General features: G+C 37.3%; 2 protein-coding genes across 5 annotated transcripts; one reads left to right on the top strand and one right to left on the bottom strand.

Annotated features, from left to right (window-relative positions):
- Positions 1-4,152: 4,152 nt before the first annotated feature.
- LOC122019943 (homeobox-leucine zipper protein HOX32-like) lies at positions 4,153-10,700 on the top strand. Of its 4 annotated transcripts, none has more exons than XM_042577595.1 (19): positions 4,153-4,789; positions 5,564-5,723; positions 5,919-6,031; positions 6,111-6,201; positions 6,289-6,384; positions 6,463-6,576; positions 6,674-6,757; positions 6,859-7,014; positions 7,091-7,165; positions 7,236-7,342; positions 7,434-7,623; positions 7,720-7,911; positions 7,984-8,061; positions 8,130-8,264; positions 8,392-8,720; positions 8,879-8,984; positions 10,038-10,184; positions 10,271-10,367; positions 10,453-10,700. In XM_042577595.1, the coding sequence occupies exons 1-19, from the start codon at positions 4,560-4,562 to the stop codon at positions 10,563-10,565; spliced, it is 2,613 nt and encodes an 870-aa protein (XP_042433529.1). In that variant the 5' UTR covers positions 4,153-4,559; the 3' UTR covers positions 10,566-10,700. The 4 variants fall into 4 exon arrangements, 3 of the variants coding, with proteins under 3 accessions (XP_042433529.1, XP_042433527.1, XP_042433530.1); XM_042577593.1 differs by having other exon boundaries at positions 10,026-10,184; XM_042577596.1 differs by having other exon boundaries at positions 4,154-4,789; positions 10,026-10,184; positions 10,271-10,700.
- Positions 10,701-11,014: 314 nt separating this feature from the next.
- LOC122020681 (N-acetyl-D-glucosamine kinase-like) lies at positions 11,015-15,181 on the bottom strand. The gene is made up of 7 exons (XM_042578690.1): positions 14,732-15,181; positions 14,125-14,272; positions 13,083-13,274; positions 12,470-12,598; positions 12,032-12,201; positions 11,650-11,780; positions 11,015-11,442 (listed from the first exon to the last, which is right to left on the bottom strand). The coding sequence occupies exons 1-7, from the start codon at positions 14,949-14,951 to the stop codon at positions 11,338-11,340; spliced, it is 1,095 nt and encodes a 364-aa protein (XP_042434624.1). The 5' UTR covers positions 14,952-15,181; the 3' UTR covers positions 11,015-11,337.
- Between the last annotated feature and the right edge of the window lie 7,152 nt (positions 15,182-22,333).

Genomic DNA, 22,333 nt, shown 5'->3' with positions numbered 1-22,333 from the left:
CAAAGCTAGGAATGGAGCCCATTGAGATCCTGTTTGATTGATAGAGCTGATCGGGAGAGTGGGGTCCTGTTATGCCAGCTACTCGGCCTTTTAACCCATCTTGGACTTTAACCGATACCTATACTGGCCTGTTGGCCCCACTAAAGGGCCCTTGTCTATTTCACCGTATCAATAGCCAAACTCCAATTTCAATCTATCAATTTCCTCCATGAACAGAGATTTCAATTTCTCTTCTACAGTGAGTTTTGACAATATCGTGTCCTTGTCAACTTATAGATAAGAAAACTTAGCATTAAGATGAACTTTTGCTTTCTCCATCTCTTCCTTTGTTACTATGATGATATGTAGCCTTTCCTTCAACACATCCACCTCTGTAATCAAAGTTGTTCTATTTACATCAAATCCAAGCCGCAACCTTACAATTTGCTATATGAGAGAAAAGTTGTTAGCTTGGCATCTTATGATCTTCACCTAAGCCTCTTCTAATGCTATTGACACTGCGTTGATATCTCTTTTGTAAGCGGCAGTCTTAGATACTATTCCCTTCATATCTTGCTCAATCTCAACTTTCTCTGCTTGAATTGTCTACAATTGATCATAAGTGCTTTTGAGATGCTTCTCCGATGACATGTCTTTTTCCTCTAGTGTGGCCTTCTTGGTTTTAAGGGCTTGAATAATCATCATCTTCTACTCAAGGATCAACTTTTGTCTCTCTACATCCTCCCTCGACTTTTGTTTCAAATCGTCAAGCTTAAATAAGGCAGAATCTTTCTTTGACACTGCGATATCAAGATCCCTTATCAGTGAATCCCTTTAACCAAAGATATATTCCAATTTCACCTTCTCTGTCACAAGTTTAGCTAATTTAGACCGGAGGTCTTTCACTTGATCTGTCCTTTCAACTATTTCGTAAAGGATGAACTAGTTCAAAGCCCCGAGGCTCTCAATTTTTCCCTTCTCATCATGAAGCTCATTTTTTATCTCCTCCACATGCAACCTCAAGTCTCAGGCCCCGTCTGGAAGTGGTGGAGAGTGGACCATCGGTGATGTACCGTGAAAATTCACTTGCTCAAAGAACTCCGAGAATCGCCTGGCTATGAAAGTCCAGTGATCTCCTACGGAAAGTTAACAAAGAGGAGGGAAGGAAATCATCAGTAAGCAGGTCCCTGATGTAGCTACTCTGACGATCAAGTCAAAAAGCATTGGTGCCATAAAAATGAAAAGAAATGAAAGCAAGTATATAGATATATGCGTGTGTACCTGCACCAGCGGAGAAGGACCCCCTTTTATAATTCTCCTCACAATCCCCACATTTAATGAGGCATTATCCTGTTGTCAGACAACGTGCCCCATTACCATGCTTATACTACATCTAGTAGTCACATCACATGTATGGAGAGGGTATATTGTGTATATTATGTATCTATATGCTTTTCTGACTTTCTGGCAAACCCATGTGCTATAGAATTGTTGAATGGTGTAAGGGTAGAAGTTATTATCCATGAGAGGATGTTCTTGTATCCATGCCAATTTTTGGATTGCCAAAGTTTGAGGTAGCTTTTGATAAACTATCACCGGTATCTTGATCATAATCATCTGGATCAAATTTCTCCTCCAAATCATTTTCGAATCCGTCTAGATCATCTCGAGCGTTGAAGTTATTATCCTCCATGGTGAAACCTAATCCTCCCTTAAATGAAGTTTGAGTGTAATTGAAATGAAGAAAGTGACTCTTCATCTTTTCCCAATCCTTAATTTTGGTCTTATCTTGTCAGTCTCGTGAGCGTTGCAAGTGCTCCCACCATGCCAATGTTAGACCTCTGACCCCTTGGTCTATGACGTACCAAAAAACTCAGAAAGATCAACTGGAAACCCAATATCTCCATATCGTTCCTCTTGACCATGATTTTCTCAAAACTGAGCACGATTGTGATATGAATTTTTGAAAGTGGAACCAAAAGTAGGAATAGAAAACTTACAACCTTTAAGATCTTAGGCACTATGATCATAACGTGGGACTTTCTCAACTAGAACTTACCTCTCACGACCTCGATCATGAACCTCATGATCTTTAAGATCTCGTGTCGCTAAACATTGGGTTAAATCTATGACTTGTCTCTGTAAATCCTTAATCTCGTTCTGGGTGCTACGATCACAGTGTGAAACTTCCTCAGCTAAAACCTGTATGGCACGATCACAATTGCGATGACCTTTTATCAGATTTGATGTTCAATTTCCTCAATCAAAACCTACCAGCTCTGATACAAATTGATACCGGACAAAATAGCTATTATCATATAGACTGACGAGAAGGGGGAATTGAGGAAAAGACATGAAGAGAAACTGTGTCCTCCATATTTTCCCTCCAAAAGGAAATATTATTTAATAACTGAGGATAATTACTCAAACAGCTAAATAAACACTTATATATACTTTAAACCCTAAGAAATAAAGAAATCCTAAAAATTATAAATGAATTCAAAATATAAAAATTACTAAAAATATCCTAAAAACAAAAAACAATAGAAATTATGAAAAATTACTAAAAATAATAAAAAAAAACTAACAAATCCTCTTGCATCAAAAGTGGTGTTGATTTTTTAAATACAATGCCAGTGGTGTTTTTTAAATTATTGTTATTCTTTGAATATAATATTATAATAATTAATGGGAGGGATAAAATGATAAACCAGTATGTCCTTTAGAAAATTATTCTTTGAATACAATACTATAATAATTAACGAGATGGATAAAATGATAAACAAGTGTGTACTCTAGATAATTTAAAAGTTACGTGTGCTTTTTTTAGAATTTTATAATTTTAAATACACGTTGGTCAATTATCAATAATAAAAATAAAAAATATTTTTAAAAATTAGTATCACAATAATATGGTTCTTTACATCTAATATCAAAATAATATTATAAGTACGGTATTACAATTAAGAGGGATAAAATAAAAAATAAATACAGTTTTAAATAATCTAATTTGTTTGGAAACAACTTAAGTGAAGAAATTAAATTGAATTTCATTAGAAATTGAATTCTGGTAAAAATTGAATTCAATTTCTATGTTTGGAATGGATTAGTGAATAATATAATTGAATTAAATTTTTTAATTTGGAATCTATTTGAATTGAATTCCATTCTTATACATTTACTATTTTATCCTCATAACTAATGATTTAATAATCAAGTTAAGTATTAGAGAATAATAAGAAGGGATCACACAGTTAAGACAGCAGTATGAAGAAGGTGGCGCACGGGAGAAATGGTGCAAGGAGAAGTTTTCGACACAAGGAGAAACGACGCACGGGAGAAAGACAGGAGAAAACAAAGAGTCGGCAGATAAAAAAAGTGTTTTAAGTTAAAAGGACAATTAAGTAATTTTAGTTATTTATAGTAAATTTCCATCCAAATCTGACCATTTGAGGTATGATTACTATTCATGTTTTGAATGTAATTGAAATTGAATTTCATATCAAATCCATCTCAAAAATTTATTTCAATTTCATAGGATTCCAAATAGTATCTTAAAAGTTATACGTGCCTTGAGAATTACATAATTTAAATATGACCAATTATCGATAATAAAAATAATAAATATTTTTAAATTTTAATATAAGTCTATAATTAATAAAAATGGGAAAACTAAATACAGAAAAAAAACATTGTTAGATTTCTTAAATTAAATGTGAAAAAAAATGAAAATACTGAAAGGAACAGGCGACGAGTGAGAGAGGGCGCAGAAGAAGACCACCTCAGCAGCTCCGCTCTGCTCCAGCCATAGAGGCAACGCCACCATCTCCTCCTCTTCGCAAAAACTACACTGCCTCATGCAATCCCTGCCACCTTCGCCTTCATGCCAACACAATCAGTCTTTCGCCACTGACACCACAACAAGCCACATCAATGCTACAGTTGCCTCCCTCGACTCTCGTAATTTGATTTGATGTTTGAGGCAATATCTCTCCTATCCCCCTCAGTCACAGTCTGTGCGCGCGCAATCGCATTGAAGCGAGAAAAAAAACACCTGTTTTTTTCTTTACTCGCCATCGCCACTGCACAGTGCTACCAGAAAAGCAAGCCAATGCCCCAGCAGCGCCATAAATAAAATATAAAAAAATCCGAACTTTTCCTCCAAAACAGTTTGTTTTATCGCTTTGATATTATTTTGCAAAGGAAAGGAAAAAGGCAGCAACACATCGCCGCAGTCCCCAGCTTTCGAAGTTTAAACGCGCCGCTCCGACCGCAAAGCCGCTGGCCGAGTAAATCCAGCACGCATCCAGAGGCAAAACGTCTCCTTTCGCCCCTTTTCTCCTTATTCGTCGTCGTCGTCACTGCCTGTGTCCATTGCTATGTCCGCGGAGTGGGACGAAGAGTGGAGAACGGGGTTAGCCGCTTCTGCGCTGGCGACGAGGACTTGAGGCGAACCGATGCTCCCCTGCTGCCTACGTGAAGGAAGAGGGGTGATCGCGGGAAATTCCAAGGCGGTGAGCGCGTGTGCTGCAGAAAGATTTTAATTTTAGGTTTTTTTTTTTTTTTTTTTGTGAGGGCGAATGGAGATGGTTGTAAGCGGAAAGGAAACACAAAAGGGGCGTCAGGCTGAGATGATGATGGATTCTGGGAAGTACGTGAGGTACACGCCGGAGCAACTGGAGGCGCTTGAGAGGGTCTATAGCGAGTGCCCGAAGCCGAGCTCCCTCAGGCGGCAGCAGCTCATACGGGAAGGCACCATCCTCTCCAACATCGAACCGAAGCAGATCAAGATCTGGTTCCAGAACAGAAGGTAAACGACGAGCGAGAAACAAAATTGTCAGACTGTTTATGTCTATATCGCTCTTAATAGCTCGGAAATAGTTCTTTGGTGTTCTTCCTTTCTCTGCCACTCTAGTTGGGCTCTTGAGCTAAATCACTGTTACATTTATGTCGAATTTTATTGATCTTAAATTGTGAAAATAATTTTACTTGATGGTGTATGCTAAGTGGCCGCTTTATTTAGCTGTTCCATTTCTGAGCAATTTTGGTTTCTTTTCTTCTCATACTCTCACCCATCAGAAGCCCGAGGATATTGAATCTTGTTCATTAATGGGGAAATTTTCTGATGTAGTTCTTCTGCTGATAAACATCTACTTCGTTAAGATGATCTTGGACTAGTCCTTTTTTTTTCTTTTGTATTTTGGCTAATTAAATTGTTTCTTTAAATATAGTTTAAGTGTTGCAAATTTGCTGCTTTCTATTTCTTTTTGCCAAGATGTTTTGGAAGGCATCTAAAGATTAGGCCCAAAGGTTTAGTTTTTTCCATAGTAATTAATGCCTGTCAAAGTAGCATGGTGAAGCTCTTGATACTCATCGATTGATAAATAAATTCTCGGTGTATTAGTTGTAGGTCCTTGTGTCAAGCTGATTTTAGAGTCTTCAAATAAGTAGTTCCTTTCATCAAGACTGCAAGACTGCACCATATATACTTTTAGTATCATCTACATAAATTGTTACAGAATGCCATTAAGTCTAGACGCTTATGCTGTCAAATTTTTAGCATTCACTCTTTGCTTTATGCTAGATGTCGGGAAAAGCAAAGGAAGGAATCCTTTCGGCTCCAAACAGTTAACCGCAAGCTCAGTGCTATGAACAAACTGTTAATGGAAGAAAATGATCGACTTCGAAAGCAGGTCTCTGAACTTGTTTATCAGAATGGCTATATGCGCCAACAAGTGCATAATGTATGTATTCTTGAACTAACCTTTATCATAGTTTCTATCTTGCATGAAGTGGTTCTCACAACAAATACAATGTACTTTTTTGAATTAGTTTCATATTTGTGCAATAGTGCAAATCCATTATGAACAATAGTGCAACATTAAAATTGTCGTTTCAATTTTTTAAGAACTCATTAGCTCTTGTTACTGAACATTCAGGCATCTGTTACCAGGACAAACACCAGCTGTGAGTCTGTGATTACGAGCGGTCAGTATAAGCATCAGCAAAGCCTAACAGCTCAGCCTCAAAGAGATACTAATAACCCAACCAGGTAATCATAGCATATTGGTCATGAAAACTCTAGTTTAGTGCCTAACGGTTTATTGTGTTTGAGGGCATTTCTGTTGTAGTCTTCTTGCAATTGCGGAGGAGACCTTGGCAGAGTTCCTGTCAAAAGCTACTGGAACTGCTGTTAATTGGGTTCAGATGGTTGGGATGAAGGTGACATTTTATGGACTATTGACTACCTGGTTTAGTCCAACTTTGTGTTCAAGTTGTATGATACATAGTTCTTATTATCTATAATAGCCTGGTCCGGATTCCATTGGAATCGTTGCTGTTTCTCACAATTCTGTCGGGGTTGCAGCTCGAGTCTGTGGCCTTGTGAGTCTAGAGCCCACCAGGGTGAGTCATTGCTTACAGAATTCTCATTTTTCTAGTCTGCTTCCGTTTAACACAAATCGTCTGTATTGGGGACCTTAGGTTGCAGATATTCTTAAAGATCGTCCTTCTTGGTATCGTGATTGTCGTAGCCTTGATGTGCTTAGTGTAGTTCCAACTGGTAATGGGGGAAATATTGAGCTTATATACATGCAGGTTCACTCTTTTCATATCTTCTATACATTTTAATTCTGAGAAGCTAGTACACCTTGATGTTTATTTAATTTGGCTGTATTTTATCGCATATATACAGACATATGCACCTACTACCTTGGCAGTTGCTAGAGATTTTTGGACACTGAGGTATACAACAGCCCTTGAAGACGGCAGTCATGTGGTATGAATTTTGTCATCAATTGGACAAGTGATGGCAACCCGTTTATTGATATTTTGTTTCCCAGTAAGACCATATACATTTGGTTGAAACCTTTCTTCCAGGTAAGTGAGAGGTCATTGACCCCTGCAGATGGTGGTCCAGCTAGGCCACCTGCTCCAAGCTTTGTACGAGGTCAAGTACTTCCCAGTGGCTTTTTGATTCGACCTTGTGAAGGCGGTGGTTCGATGATTCACATCGTCGATCATATTGATTTAGATGTGAGTTTTCATTTTCTTTGTATCTTTGAGGTTTACTACTGATGTTTTTTTATTGGCTATATCTTTCACGCCCCAGGCATCCAGTGTTCCTGAGGTTCTAAGACCCTTGTACGAATCACCGAAACTTCTGGCACAGAAAATGACCATTTCTGTAAGCCTTATTGTTCATTGGTTAACTGCTCCACTCATGCTTTTTCACTAGTCATACTCCGCATTTACAGGCTCTTCGCAATCTAAGACAAATCTCTTCTGAGGCTGGTGGTGATGTTCACTGTGGAGGGAATCAGCAACCTTCTGTTTTGAGGATCTTGATGCAGAGATTGAGCAGGTCACGAAATTGATTCCATCTTGCTGTCTCTTCTTTCCCAATTTCGATGTATTTAAAACTGAAAGTTCTTGTGTTTGCATTGATATTGCAGAGGTTTCAACGATGCAGTAAATAACTTTGCTGATGATGGTTGGTCTTTACTAGGCAGCAATGGCATTGATGATGTGACTGTTGCTATAGATTCTTCTTCAAATAGAATTCTTGGATCTCATGTTAATTCTTCAGAAATGTTTTCGACCCCGGGAGGTGTTCTCTGTGCAAAAGCATCGATGTTGCTGCAGGTCTAATCTAAAGCATCTGAGAGGCTCTTTTACTCTGTCATTGAATATTGTTTGATAGCAATTGAAATTTTAGAAAACTGGTTTGTTTTTATGAAGAATGTTCCACCTGCAACACTGGTTCGATTTTTGAGGGAGCATAGATCAGAATGGGCTGATAGTGCTGTTGATGCTTATTCTGCTGTTTCATCGAGAGGCTGTACCTATTCGATCCCTAGTGTTCGAGCTAATTCTGGTATTTTGGGCCATCAGGCAATACTTCCTCTTGTTCACACTATTGAATGTGAAGAGGTAATCTTTTTTTCCTTTTGTTCGGTGATTGCTTACATGGATGTCATATCTTTTTGCTCTTCGTAATTGCAGTCGTTGGAGGTGGTCAAGCTCGAGGGCTTTTGTTTCAACCAAAATGCCAATTTGTCAGGGGATATGACCTTGTTACAGGTTTGTCTTGTCGAAGTTGTCTTACTCTAGAATTGATCGGTGAATGGTTTATGTTTTCTGTATTGCAGCTTTGCAGTGGAATTGACGAGAATGCTATCGGTGCCTGTGCTCAGCTTGTTTTTGCACCCATTGATGAATCTTTTACCGACAATATTCCTCTGCGGCCATCAGGCTTCCGTGTTATTCCACTGGAACCTAAATCAGTTGAGTATCTTGAAGTGAAGCTGATATTGATGTATTCGTAATTGATTCTCCTGTCGGTGTTGATAATTCTTTTAATGATTTTACAATCACCCAATTCGTGTGATTTGTCTTGTATAACTACTGTAGGATTCTTCTGCTCCTTCACGAACTCTCGATTTAGCATCCACACTAGAGACTGGTTCCAGTGCTGCTGCATACTCCATTAACGAGACTGCTTCAGCTGCGTATAACTTGCGATCGGTCCTCACGATAGCCTTCCAGTTTACATATGAGAATCACCTTCGAGATGATGTAGCTGTGATGGCTCGGCAATATGTTAGAAGTGTGGTTGGCTCAGTGCAGAGAGTTGCTATGGCTATTTCTCCGACACCAGGCCTTCCGATTGGATCTAAAAATCTTCCACCTGGCTCTCCTGAAGCTCACACTCTAGCACAATGGATTTTCCGAAGTTACAGGTAATCTGGTAGCTGCCTGTTAAAGTAGTTTCTTTTCAGTGTCTATTAAGATAAGCATTTAGTATAAAATAACCGAGCAATACGCTTTAAGGCTTTCTTGCTTTCCTTCATTGATCACCTAGATGAATCTTCTTACTGGCTTAAAATTTGTGTTCTAGGGCTCAAACTGGAGTTGAACTCCTTCAAATAAACTCGCAAGCTAACGATCCCTTGTTGAAAGTGCTTTGGCACTGTTCGGATGCGATCATGTGTTGTTCTTTAAAGGTAAGTTTATTTTCTTTTCTCCTTACATACGAAGAGTTTCTACGTATAGCAGCTACTATATTCTTGTGTTATTGCATTTGATGTATGTATATTTATAAATTTTGATGGGTATGTCTAATTCTGTATTGGCCCTAAAATGTACCAATACTTTTGCAAACCACCATTGTTCGATTAGTGCGCGACAAAAATTGGTCCTTATCATTTATAAATTGTTTTGTACAAGGTTTAAAATTTTGATCCGTGCTGAGGTTTCGGTTCTGGATCGAAATGATATAGTTTTGGTACCGTATCGTGTCGTGCCGATATAATTTCGGTATTTTGTAAATATAAAATATATTAATTAAAAAATGAAATATTTAACATAAATATTTTTTAAAAAATAAATAATATAAAAAATAATTTTTAAAAAAAGACAAGATATGAAAATAGATAAATAAATAAACATTTTATTATAATTTTTAAATTAAAATAAATGAAATATAAATTAATTAGATAATTTTATTAAGATTTATTTAATAAAGTCTCTTTAGATTATCTCCATCATATCTAGGAGTTGATTAAAATAATTAATCTAAGTTTAATTAAAAAAATACAAAATTTGATACCATTCGCGAGCTCGCGCGACTTCGACATTATCGCGGGGTTGCGCGACCCCATGGTCACGGGGATTGCGTAATTCTGGCGCGATCACAGTGATCGTCCGACTTTTCTACAACAGTCATAAGGTCGCACGACGCCTCCGTGGCGACATCGGAAGGGTTATGCAATTCCTCCGTTGTTGTTGCGAGGTCCGCTACGGCCACGGGGTCATGGACCCTTCCGTTGCGGCCACGGGGTCATGCAACACATCCAGTTGTTGCGGATCTGGTGTCGGGGGCGTGCTGATGTCGGGGTTGTGCCGGTGCTGGGGTCATGCCGGTACCAATCACTGGACGGAACGAGATGTTTCGCCCATCTCGGCACGGCGCTTTAAACCATGATTTTGTATCGCTACCTAATGACCCACATCACAAACCATGGTCTGAAATGGTGGAAATGTAGCATCATTTGCAGGCCTCACCTGTTTTTACCTTCTCCAACCAAGCTGGTCTTGATATGCTAGAAACCACTCTGGTAGCGCTGCAAGACATTACACTGGAAGCCATCCTTGACGACAGCCGTAAGCTGCTTTGCTTGGAGTTCCCGAAGATCATGCAACAAGTCAGTAATTAACAAGTGAAGTCATTGCTTCCATGTGATCTTATTTCTAGTTTGCTAAAACTTGTTCCATCTTCTCCAAATTGTAGGGCTTTGCTCATCTTCCTACTGGTATCTGCCTGTCAAGCATGGGGAGGCCGGTGTCATATGAACAGGCTGTTGCATGGAAGGTCCTGAATGAACATGGTTCAACCCACTGCCTAGCTTTCATGTTTGTGAATTGGTCGTTCGTCTGAATGCTCAGTTATTCTGGTTTTGTGAACTTGAACAGTTGACGAAACTACAAAGCCATGCATCTGTTTTCGCTTAAGCTCGAATTTACGAACTGTGAAATATCAATCTGATAGTCCAGTGCATCTTGTTATCTCTATTATTTTCAGCTGATGTACTGGCTCACAAAGAACAGTTGCAAATTTGGACTGAAATTTGTTTATAATTTGTTAATCAAACTTCACAAGTGCAATGTGTATACTGTCCTTGTATAATTATTGCTTTATGAAATTGTTATTTTCTTATTATCGTTCATAATTGTTTTTTTTCGTCATTGTAAGAACCCTACTGCTTGCTCCTTGAACCTACCAATTTTGTCGACTCCCAAACCGTGCATACTGTTGTTGATGATGCCAAAGAGTTGCCTCTATTTGTTCTGTATGTGTGACTTTATATTCTAGTAGGACGATGTTAAGTGTGTATGAATTTTTGTTAAATTCTTTACATCAAGCCATAGTTTATGCAATTTCGTTATCATGAGCATACTTTTCAAGTTTTGCAACTTGCGATATTACAGGCCTTAGTCGACAAACAAGTGAAAGAAGAAAGGAAAGGAAACTGAATCACTGAAAAAACAAAAGAACCAGGTTTACTTTCAAATCTGGGTTAAAACTTACAGGAATTACCGTGACTGTAAGAACACACAAAATATCATAACAAAATTAGCCAAGCCGATCAAAGAAGCTCAAATTCACGCTTTTCTAATATGCTTAAGCTTCTATAGATGATATGGAGAACCAGCATATGGTGTGCTACCTGAAACTACTAAGCAAGCTCGCAAGCTTAGCCCCGGATACTCAAATTGGCTTTGTGAAAGAAAACGGAATGAATAAAACTGCATTTGTGTACATCACCATGGACCTTGTCTCCATATTGCAGTAAGCATTCAGAAACACTTCAGCATATCACAATCTGTTTCAATGTTGGAAACATAGTTTTTGCGGGTCACATTGTTCCAAGCCAATAATGCTGCCCCGACGGCTGGCTCCACCTGCAGATAAGAGCAATGCAATTGAATTCAGTCAGGTAATAAGGTTCTCAAAGGATTTGATGCCATTTTGCAGTAACTGAATTTAAAGTAGTAAGTCGCATGATTATTCTTCGATAGAGGTTTGTGTTATTTGGGGGATAAGTTGTTACCATGAACAAAGATTGACACAGACTCTCAGATAGTGATCGTAAGTTCAAAATGACAAACCTTGGGACGAACTGGATGAGCTCCGGGATATATCTTGGTTATGGAATCGATGACTTCTTTCCCGATGTCCCAACTGTCATTTTCTTCCAGAACTCCCCCAACCATGACAAGAGGAAAATAATCTTTTCCATCTGCAATGGAAATTTCATCTCGAGTATAAATGGCATCGTATAATGCCAAAACCGAAATATCAACAGAAGAAGAAATGTTTGTTTGGCAACGAATGTTTCTTCCCTTTTTCATTTTGTTTCTTTCATAAGGCACTTAGAATAAGCCTAGGTTACTGATGAATTTGATTCTAACAGAGTGAACTAGGAGTTCAACAATGACTATGATGGAATAGGATGACTCGCCCGAAAGATGATTCAACTATTATATGTACCTTGACCACACAATTCAAGCCTCTGCACAACTGCTTTCACACTAGCACTCAACTCTAGGACTGAATCGTGTAAAATTTTGTTTGCAACTTCATCACCAGCTTCAGCACAAGATACTACTGCTGGCAAGAGTTTTGCGATACGAGCCCATGAAGGATCTGCATATGTCCACCTGCGTAGCGAACAAATCAATTCAGTAAATGCAAGCTCTTTAAAATACACTTTGAAGGGATTCCCTAAGATGATAAATGAATTCAGTAATCTTTTATTGATGGTTTTAACATTCGACTTGAATTATCTGCTAAAGAAAGACTGAAACATATCTAATTCAATCAAAAAAAAGGCTCAAAGTGGAAGCTAAACTGAGCATAGAATGGTAATGCAATGCTTTTGGTCGAGATTCATATGCAATAAGGAAGTCGATAGGAAGCGAAGAGTACCCAATTAGTTCATCTGGCGAAGAAAGACGAACCATGTTGAGAATCTCGTATGTAAGTAGCGTTTGAGGGCCACGACCATCATGAGCCCTCATTATGGCTGTCAATGCTCGAGCAGAAATGCCATAGCCACTGTGTAGTTAAGTCAGACAATCACTATAACTTCAATAACAAACTATAACATAAGATAAAATAAAATCATTGCATAATAAGAAATACACTGGAGAGAATATTCTGGATTGACTCATTCATGACTGACTTGAAACAACTATCTATTTAATCTTCCATTCAAGTACCTAAATGGTTATTTAATAGTGTCATTCGACCTTGTCTGTGCATAAATTATACCAGTTTGCCCTTTTAACGAACATACAATCTTCTTGACATCATTGATTCAACAAGTTATTTATCATCCAAGAAAAGGTTCCTTTTTGTCGTACCATTATGTTATGTCTGTGCAAATCATACTCCTTTTGTCCCTCATTATGGTCAAGTTGGCAGGTTTAAGAGTACATCGAATTTTGTCAGCATAACAAGGCTCATAGTTTTCATTGTGCAACGATGAGAACTAAGTGTAGAAGGGCAACAACATTAATCTTATATCAGATGAACTCACCTTCCCCAATCTCCCAAAATAGGTCCAGCTCCTGCAGCTCGGGCTTCTCTGCCATCTTCAGTGAAGCCATAAGCAATAGTACCAGTGCCGGCAATCAGTACACATCCATGGAGTTTGCCCATAGTTCCACTGGCCAACGCCGCAACAGCATCATTTTCTACAAATATCTTGACATGGTCTGGGAAAATATTTCTGAACCAAGAGGAAGAGTGTATCAGTGCCATTCATCAACAGACTGTAAAAAGATTTCGGAATAGTATGTGTAGTAAATGTCTACCAAGTGATAAGAATTCGATCTACAAATATAAATTTATCCTAAACTAAGTTGCTCAAGAAACCAGAATCATCAATATAAGCCATGATGCTTAACTTTGTCCAATAGGAAGTATATTTGTAAACAACCACAATAATACACCATTGAAATTTATGTGAATCTGGAAAGTAATAAATGAGAAAGGAACTTTCACCTTTCATTTCTTTTTTTTTAAGCAAATACATGCACCTAAATGCTAACGAAATCAACTGAAGTGTGATAAATGTTCATCTTAATAAATATAATATCAAAATGGATATATCTTATAATACTGATTAGCAATAATAGTAATCAATTAGGAGGCAAAAGGTTTTCTTAATTTATACTGAATAAAGTAGATTTTGATCTGTTAAAGTACTTCACTATTGACCCTTCCTCACACTCTTGGGAGTTAAAACTATGTTATTTGTGTATGAAAATAGCAAGTATACCATCACTTAGTAAGGAAGTATCATTAAAACAAGAAAGCCAACTAGAGGACAAGACAAAAACATTATGGGAATGTGATTTTGCAGAAAGCCTATTCTGTACAGAAGATTAAGAAGAATACAAGTTATTTGAAAAAAAAAAAAAAAGATTTTGATGCCAGGATGCAACAGTGTGCAAGTCTGTTCAGGCCACTATTATCAGTTTAAAAGAATGACTCAGAAGAAAAAGGAAATCCTCTAGCAGTACTTAGTAAGACCTACTGATCCGATTTCATGCATATTAGAGTAAATGACTATTTACCTGAGCCAGTAGTGTGTTCTTTCTTGATCACTAGGATGATTGACACCGGCTAAGGCTAAACAAACAGCCCGAACTGCAGAACGATTGGAACCTGCCTTCCAAAGGGCTTCAGCCATAACCTTCTCTATGGTTTCTCTAGCAGTGGTTTCTATAAGATTCCACAAAAGAAGGATCCATTAAAGAGTAAAAAAAAAGGTTGTTAAAGCTAAGGTCGTGGATAAAAGCAAGTAAATTGTCTCATTCCATACAAACTCATCTATACTAAATGACTACTTTGAACTAGGAATTGATCAAACAAATCACAATTGCAATTTAAAATAGTGGCATTAACTCCTAAAAATAGAGCCCAAGAATCCATATTCTCTGCATCAAAACATTCACTAAAAGATTGAAGAAAGCAGATTATTGTAAAATGGTCAAGCTACAAATCATTTCAAGCCCCTAAAATTGTCACTTTGAAGTTTTTCTTTGGAATAGGGTTTCTAAAGCTTCAGTTGAATCCGCTGTGTGCCTAAGTCGGGAGTGCATTGCAACTATGAATAACTATTTAGTTAACTAACAGCTCGTCAATCCAAAGAAGGCGGCACCTTTCGACGCCAGAGAGTACCTCCGACGGAGTTATGGTTGGAGCATCCGGAGACGGCGCGGGAGAGGACGGGGAGCGGGGCATCGAGGCGGCAGGCGAAAGAAGGCATGGCGGCGGATATGCAGACGCAGACGGTGTCGGAGGCGCTGCCGTCGAGGCCGAGGATGACGTCGGCGCTGCCGCTGCTCGCCGGAGAAGCCATCTCGAAATCCCACACCTCGCTGCTCCTGTATCTCTTCATCGTCAGCCTCTCAAAATCAAGCTGCAGGGCAGCCACGAGTTCTTAATTTACAGGCAGTTCTTCTTCTTCCTCCTCCAAAACCTCTTCTTGCGGTAATGCCAACGCTGGCACTGGCAGTGCCGCCTGAGAAAACCTCCATTTTTATACTGAGCTCGTCGATTAGGGACGACGAAAAGAGCCAAGAAGGAAAGGAATGACAGCTATCGACAAATTTTACCAAAAAAGAGTTGCGTTTCTTCTTCCTCCTTCCTCCATTGGCAATTTTTAGCTTGCAATTTAGCCAATCAGGCCTCCGCTTTCCCCAAAATACAAATCCCCGAAGATCACTGCAATTAGACGTCTATATTTTTTAATATTACATGTAGCCATGTTAAAATGGGACTCAAACCCAGTCGAATGATGCACGGTTATGGATCAAATGTCGTGCACAACCAGTAATTGCACCAGGCTGTGTGCTCAAGTCTATTTTAGATATACTAAGAAAATTAAAAATATCATTTTAAATTCTTTTAATAATTTTATAATTTTTTAAATGGACTCCTATAACTCATGGACTAAGGCTATGTTTACTTGGGAGAGTGGAAAGTAAAATTAAGGAAAAATTTCCACAGTGGAAAAGTTTCCGTCGTTTACTTCATTACAATTTTCCGAAGGAAAAGTAACACAATCCATCCGCGGATAATTTTTGAGCCAAAATCGATCACCTCAAAATCGGACGGAAAGCAGCGGATGGAAAAAAAAATGACGCATGTACCCCTTTTGCATTCACAAAATTACACCATATATCAAAAAAAATGACGCATGTAGTCTTTTTAACTCATAAAATTACACTATGTACCCAAAAAAAATGACGCATGCACCCTTTTTGATTTACAAAATTACATCATAAGTATTCACCTTCCTCTATCAAGGTAAACAAGTGTGCAAAGGAAAAGATTTCTTCACCATTTCTTTTCTCTTCCTCCAAAGATAATTTTCCATAGTTGATTCATTTCCTTTCCTCATCCAGACTCTTGAGTAAACATAGCCTAAGTCTCTAATACGATTTTTTTAATAGTTTGCGTGTATCCAGTTTACGCCGATTGAGGTGATTGATCAACCCTACAAACCATAATCCCACCTATTGTGTCCATGTCAAATATGATCTAAATTGAGTCATAGCCTGTCCAATTTACTTTAGTTCAACTTTGATGGGTTTTTTTCAATTAAAACCTTTTGAAAAAATAGAAAGTTGCCGGCTCTATTTATCATGAAAACTTTTTGCTTAGTTTATCCATGCAAGATAACAACAAGTTTACATGAACATTTTTTATAATAATAATAATAATAATAATAATAATAATAATAATAATAATATCACATTATCTATCACAATTTTATAAAAAAAACAATTATTTTTTTAAAATATCAATCTTTCCTCTTTATTTTAAAGGGAACAAATGATAGATAAGTGTCATTCCCATATTTTTTTAAAAGATAAATAAAATATGAAAAGGTTCTTCCTTGCCATTAGGCATTTGTCTCATCCACATAATCCTCTTTCTTCCTTCTTTCATTTATATTTATTATTATTATATATATATTTTAATACAAATGGTGAATTCTTTATCTCTTTTTGATTATTTATTTTTTTATAAGTTGGCAAGTGCGATAGTGCCATTTGTCGCACCATTAAGAAAGAACCCCAAATGACAAACCTAATGAAAACAAGAAGTAGAGGACAAAATATTTAACTGCCACTATTAATAAATTTAATTACTAGTCTCCATTCATGCCAAAGTTCTTTAATTACTTTTTGTGTTTTTATTTTGTTCTTAAAATGCCCTTGTTTTAGTATTAAATATAGTGCATTTTAAAAACTTTTTGCATTAATGAAATTTGAAATTTAAGTATTTTTTCTGCAGTAATTTTTAAAATCTATTACTGAATTGTAAAATACATATTTTTTAAAAAATTATTAAAAACACTATAGAGTACTTTTAGTTAAAATTGCTAAATAGTCATTTTTACTAAATTTTAAATCTAAAAAAATAATTATGTTTTAGAAGTCTATCAGAGTCTACTAAATAATATATTTCAGGATTGCGATGCAACGATAAAATATTTTTATAATTAATCAGATTTCCATGAGTTGATTTTTAACAGTAATATATTACGGATTGATTTTCTTTAGTAAGAAAATAACCTTAGAATACTAGTTACGGAGTGATAAATTATTCGTACCTTTAAATTTTGAAAATTTTTATAGAATTAAATTAGTCATCTGCAGGATTTATCGTTATCGGATTCGAAGCTGATATGGATTACATACAAAAATAATTCAGAACGATTTGAATTAAAATTGGTAAATTTAAATCTGAATAAATAAATATACTCTAGAAAACTATTAACCTCCCTCTATAGATATATTTAAAATAATTAAACATGTCCTCGGACTATAGTGTCATATTAAGACATTTAAATTATCATTCATGTATTCATGATTCAAACCCAAGTTAATGGTCGGTGAAAAATTATTCTGGTGATCGATGAAAAATTTTTATAGGATTAGACTGGTCATCCTAGGATTCTCGATTTATCTGGTAGCCGATAAAAAATTATCCTGATGATTAATGAAAAACTTGTATAGGATCAGATCAATCACGAGGCTAATTCATTTTTTAAAATAATTACAATTTTAAATTACTACCTAACTACAAGGTTATTAAGGTCCACTCATATTTTCAAAATAATTAAATAAATTAAAAATAAAACATGTAATAATTTTGATGAAAAATTACTATATAATTATTTTTTACTTAAAATTTAAGTTTGAATATATAAATACACTCTAAAAATAAATTAAATTAATTTATTTTTTTTTTAAAAACCCCTCAGTATTTAATACGTCCAATCCTTAATGGCGACGTTACATTTCTCCTCAACAGCTAATTTCTCTGGAGGATTTCTCAGTTTCCTCATGCCAAAGCGACGGCAAAACGAGTGAAGTATTCCTTTTGATGATCAAAAAGTGGATTTGCAAGGCTTGTCTTTGATTTCGTTAGAACATCTATATTAGTTATTCTATCTTAAGATCTTACTCTAAATTTTAAATAAAATCATTTAAAAAAATTTATATTAATTATCCTATTTATTTCTTAAATTTTATATTTATAAATAGTATTTATCTTAATTTATGAAATATATTTTATTCCCTAAATAGTATTATATAGGAGAGAGAGAAAACTAAGAAAATTGATATATGATATAGTAAAAAATAAATATTTAAATTTAATAAAATAATTTTTTATCTTAAATTATCTATTTTAGATAAAGAAATTGGTATGAGTACGTTCTCATTAGGTTTTCCATCCTCTTGAATAAACAAAGGCTCGAGCTTTATTTGTTTCTTGCTTTATCAGTGGCATTTTTCTAAAGATTCTTATGAAGTTTTGACTTTTACTCGAATGCTTGGATAATCTGTGAAGTTTATGCACTTTTTTTTGTTTCCTTCCTTGCAGATGCTCTCGGGACGAGCAAACGAGAAATGGGAGTTGCGAGACGAGGTAGGAACCTCAGCTGATGATAGGGAACGAGTACTGATTTTCTACTAAGAAAAAAAAACACAGTTTTGAACTTGTTTACTAGATTTTTCAATCAGGTTGGGAATCATCCTCAATTGATCATTGATTTGCTGTAGGCGATTCAAGTTTCAGACAAATGATCATTGATTTGCCTTATGATTTAGGAACCGAAAGCTAGGTATGATCTTTAGAAAGTGAACCATGGTTGGGAATCATCCTCAATTGGAGTGACTATTAAAAAAAGTGGTGATTTGCACGACACCCTTATTAACCTACTTACTTCCTTCCCAGTAAACACAGGAATGCTTTGTGTTTAAAACAAATCTATCTTCAATTATGGCAATCACCACTTGAATCGTATGATATACCGAACAAAAGGATACTAAATCACCTAGGATATATTGAATCCCCCATGGTGTTGAGGTGTAGTATTCATTCTTGATTCTTCCGTCTTCATCACCTAGTAATGCTTCTTTATTTGTGCTAAATTTCCGTTGGATTGGACCAGTCACCCCAAACTAGTCAATGAGGCTAACTGAATTTATTATTTTTATTTGTACTAGATTTTCCACTACTGACCTCTTGAAACAATTTGCCAGAGATTTTAGGAAATTAACTAAATTAAAATTACACCAAATCAAATTCAACTTATCTGTCGAGATAAACTGAGCAAATAATCTCAGGCTGCCAGCAGAGGCTGATTTCTGCCAAGTGTCGAGTGCAAACTACAAAGCGGGCGAGTGCAGAGCGGGCAAGGGGCGGAGCGGAAGAACGACCGAGTGCAGAGCGGCCGAGTGGTAGAGCAACCGAGTAGCAAAGCAGTCGAGCGATAGAGCAACTGAGCAGTAGAGCGGCAAAGTGGCAGAGTGAAAGAGCGGTCGAGTGTAGAGCGGCCTAGGGGAAAATCGGCAAAGCGGCCGAGCGACCAAGCGACCGAGTGGTCGAGCAATCGAGTGGTCGAGCAATTGAGCATCAGAGAAGCCAAGTGACAGAGCAGCAGAGCAAGAGCGCTAGAGCGGCCAGCGGCAGAGTTGCAGAGCAGCTAAGCGCGCGACCGAGCGACAAAGCAGTCGAGCGATAGAGCAATAGAGCAGCCGAGCCACAGAGCAGCCAAGCGGTTGAGTGGCAGAGCAATACAGCAGCAGAGCAACAGAGCAACCAAGCGGTTGAGTGGTAGAGCAGGAGAGCGACCAAGTAGTAGAGTGGCTAAGCAGCAGAGCAATAGAGCGGCCAGAGTGGTCGAGCGACAGAGCGGCCGAGCGGCAGAGTAGCCAAGCGATCAAGCGGCAGAGCAGTAGAGCAGCCAAGCTACAGAGCAGCCTAGCGGTCGAGAGACTGAATAACAGAGCGGTCGAGCGGCCGAGCAGCAAAGCGGTCGCCAAGCGGCAAAGCAACCAAGTATTCTGAGACCTGCAATGGACGTAGTTTCCTTGAAACATATTTGCCCCGCCTCTGGTTGTGCTTAGAGGTTTTCCTCGAGTCGTCTGTTTTTCGGGATATAACGATTAACCTTGATATACACCAAGCATTGGTAGTCACGATGAACTGAGAGATACTTTACTGCTACCACGAGTACCGAGTAAGAGATGCACGACAAAGAAGAGAGAGGGGGAACATAGGTGGAGAGCTTCAACTTTCTTTTTCGTGTCTCCCCTGCTCAAGACCATGGGCTCTCTTTATACAAGAGCATCATCCCTCATCTAGATTGAATGTCGAATAATGACCATTCAATGTCCAAGGATTAATGATAGTCGTCTGCCATCAATGGTCGATCATTACTATCCGGGAGGTTACAAAATCACCATTAATAGTGGTTAATTGCTTCCGTTACCTTCTTGAGCAGCAAATAAAAAGAATCTATATGGTTAAATGTTGGTTGTTCCACTTGAGTAAATTTTATCCCAACCAGTCCAACATTCAGTGTGTGCAAGTCATGCTCGCACACAAGTCAACTTGATTTAGTGCAATTCGAGCCTTGAATTTGCAACCCCCCTACGCACCTACGCATGAGAGTCAGCCTCGCCCCATGTAGTTATTCACATCATCAATGCATGTGAATTAATATAAACCAACCAATATACCTTGAAACTCCCAATGTGGGAACTAAAGTCTCATTAACAAATGAGCTTCTTGTTGGAGCAATCTGGATAGCCTAGGTTTTGATATTTGGGCAAAGGTTTAAGTCAGGTTTATTGTTGTATTTGATATACATTATGAGTGTACAAGATACAGGTACAACAAGAAAAGTCCAAGGGTGATCTTAGCAAAGGAGGAAAGTCCAAGAGTGAGTCTTGGTGGTGTAAGTTCAAGTATGTAGTCTTGGCAATGTAAATCCAAGTGTGACTTGGCAAAGGATAAAGTCCTGAATCATGGCTCTTGGCAGTGAAGACCCGACAATGATAACAAGGCTAATGGAAGCTCCAGAAGGCAAGGCGTAAAGGATAAGGAGACATCCGAGGGGCGCAAGGCTGATGGAGGAGACTAGAAGGCTAGGTCTAGATTGTGCAGCCAAGGACAAGTGCATGAGAGACTTGTTAGAGTGTATACTAAAAGCCTAGCTTTTGGTATAAACATTTATCTAGAAATAAGAATCACATTGGTCAAATGTCTACATTTATGATAAATGTAGTTGCTCAATTAATTTATATTGTAGATAACATGGTGTGTGGTGTCACATACAGAAGATCATGTTATCGGTTCCTTATAAATTATAAACAGTAGCTCACGACCAAGATGGAAAGGAACAAACCATTGGAAGGTCGTAGTGTAATTAGGTATTAGTTTATCTTAACTATATAATTACACGAGTACACTTAGAGTGTATTGAGTAGGACCATTTGAGGTCGTTCCTTTTATACTGACTTTATAAAGGAACAAAGACCTCAGTTATTATGGAAGTGTGTGCTCTTAATCCTAATATAATAACAAGCACATATATTTGATATTTATTTCTTTAATTTATCAATGGGTGAGATTTAATTTGATAAATCAATAAGCCTGATAAGTTGGGAAATGATATCACTTATAGTGTGTGTTGTTGATTATAGAAGGAAACTGTGTCCTAGTGATCTAGGTTGAGAATGTCCCCAAGAGGAGCTCATAAGGATTGTCATGTTAAACCCTGCAGGTGGACTTAGTCCGACATGACGATGAAGTTGAGTGGTACTACTCTTGGAGCTAGATATTAATTAAGTGAGTTGTCAGTAACTTACTTAATTAGTGGACATTTGTTATCTTAAACACAGGGAGACTAACACACTCATAATAAGAAGGAGCCCAAAATGTAATTTGGGATTGGTGCGGTAGTTCAATAATAGTTCTTTAGTGGAATGAATTATTATTGATGAAATTAAGTTGTGTGTTCGGGGCGAACACGGGATGCTTAATTTCATCGGGAGACCAAAACCAATTCCTCCTCTCGGTCTCTATCGTAGCCTCTAGTATATAGAGATTTATACCCACCGCATACCCACCTTCTTACCCAACCAATAGGGGCCGGCCAAGCTAAGCTTGGAACCAACCTAAAGGTTGGCCTTAAGGTGGCCGGCCAATAGCTTGGAGCCCAAGCTTAGGTGGCCGGCCACATCATATTAAAAAGGATTTTTTAAAATTATTTCTTATGTGGATATCATAGTTTTAAAAGAGAGTTTAAAAATTAAATCTTTCCTTTTAAAGCTTTCTACAAAAGATTAAGAAAAGATTTGAAATCTTTCCTTATTTGTAGATTGAAAGGAGATTTTATTTTTAAGAAAAACTTTCCTTTTTAACCATGATAATAATTTAAAAGAGAAGTTTAAAAATTAAATATTCTCTTTTATT

This window comes from Zingiber officinale, chromosome 9A, assembly GCF_018446385.1.
Source record: "Zingiber officinale cultivar Zhangliang chromosome 9A, Zo_v1.1, whole genome shotgun sequence".
NCBI lineage: Eukaryota > Viridiplantae > Streptophyta > Magnoliopsida > Zingiberales > Zingiberaceae > Zingiber > Zingiber officinale.
Note: the sequence above shows the minus strand (reverse complement) of the source record. Positions and strands in the feature narration are given on the sequence as shown.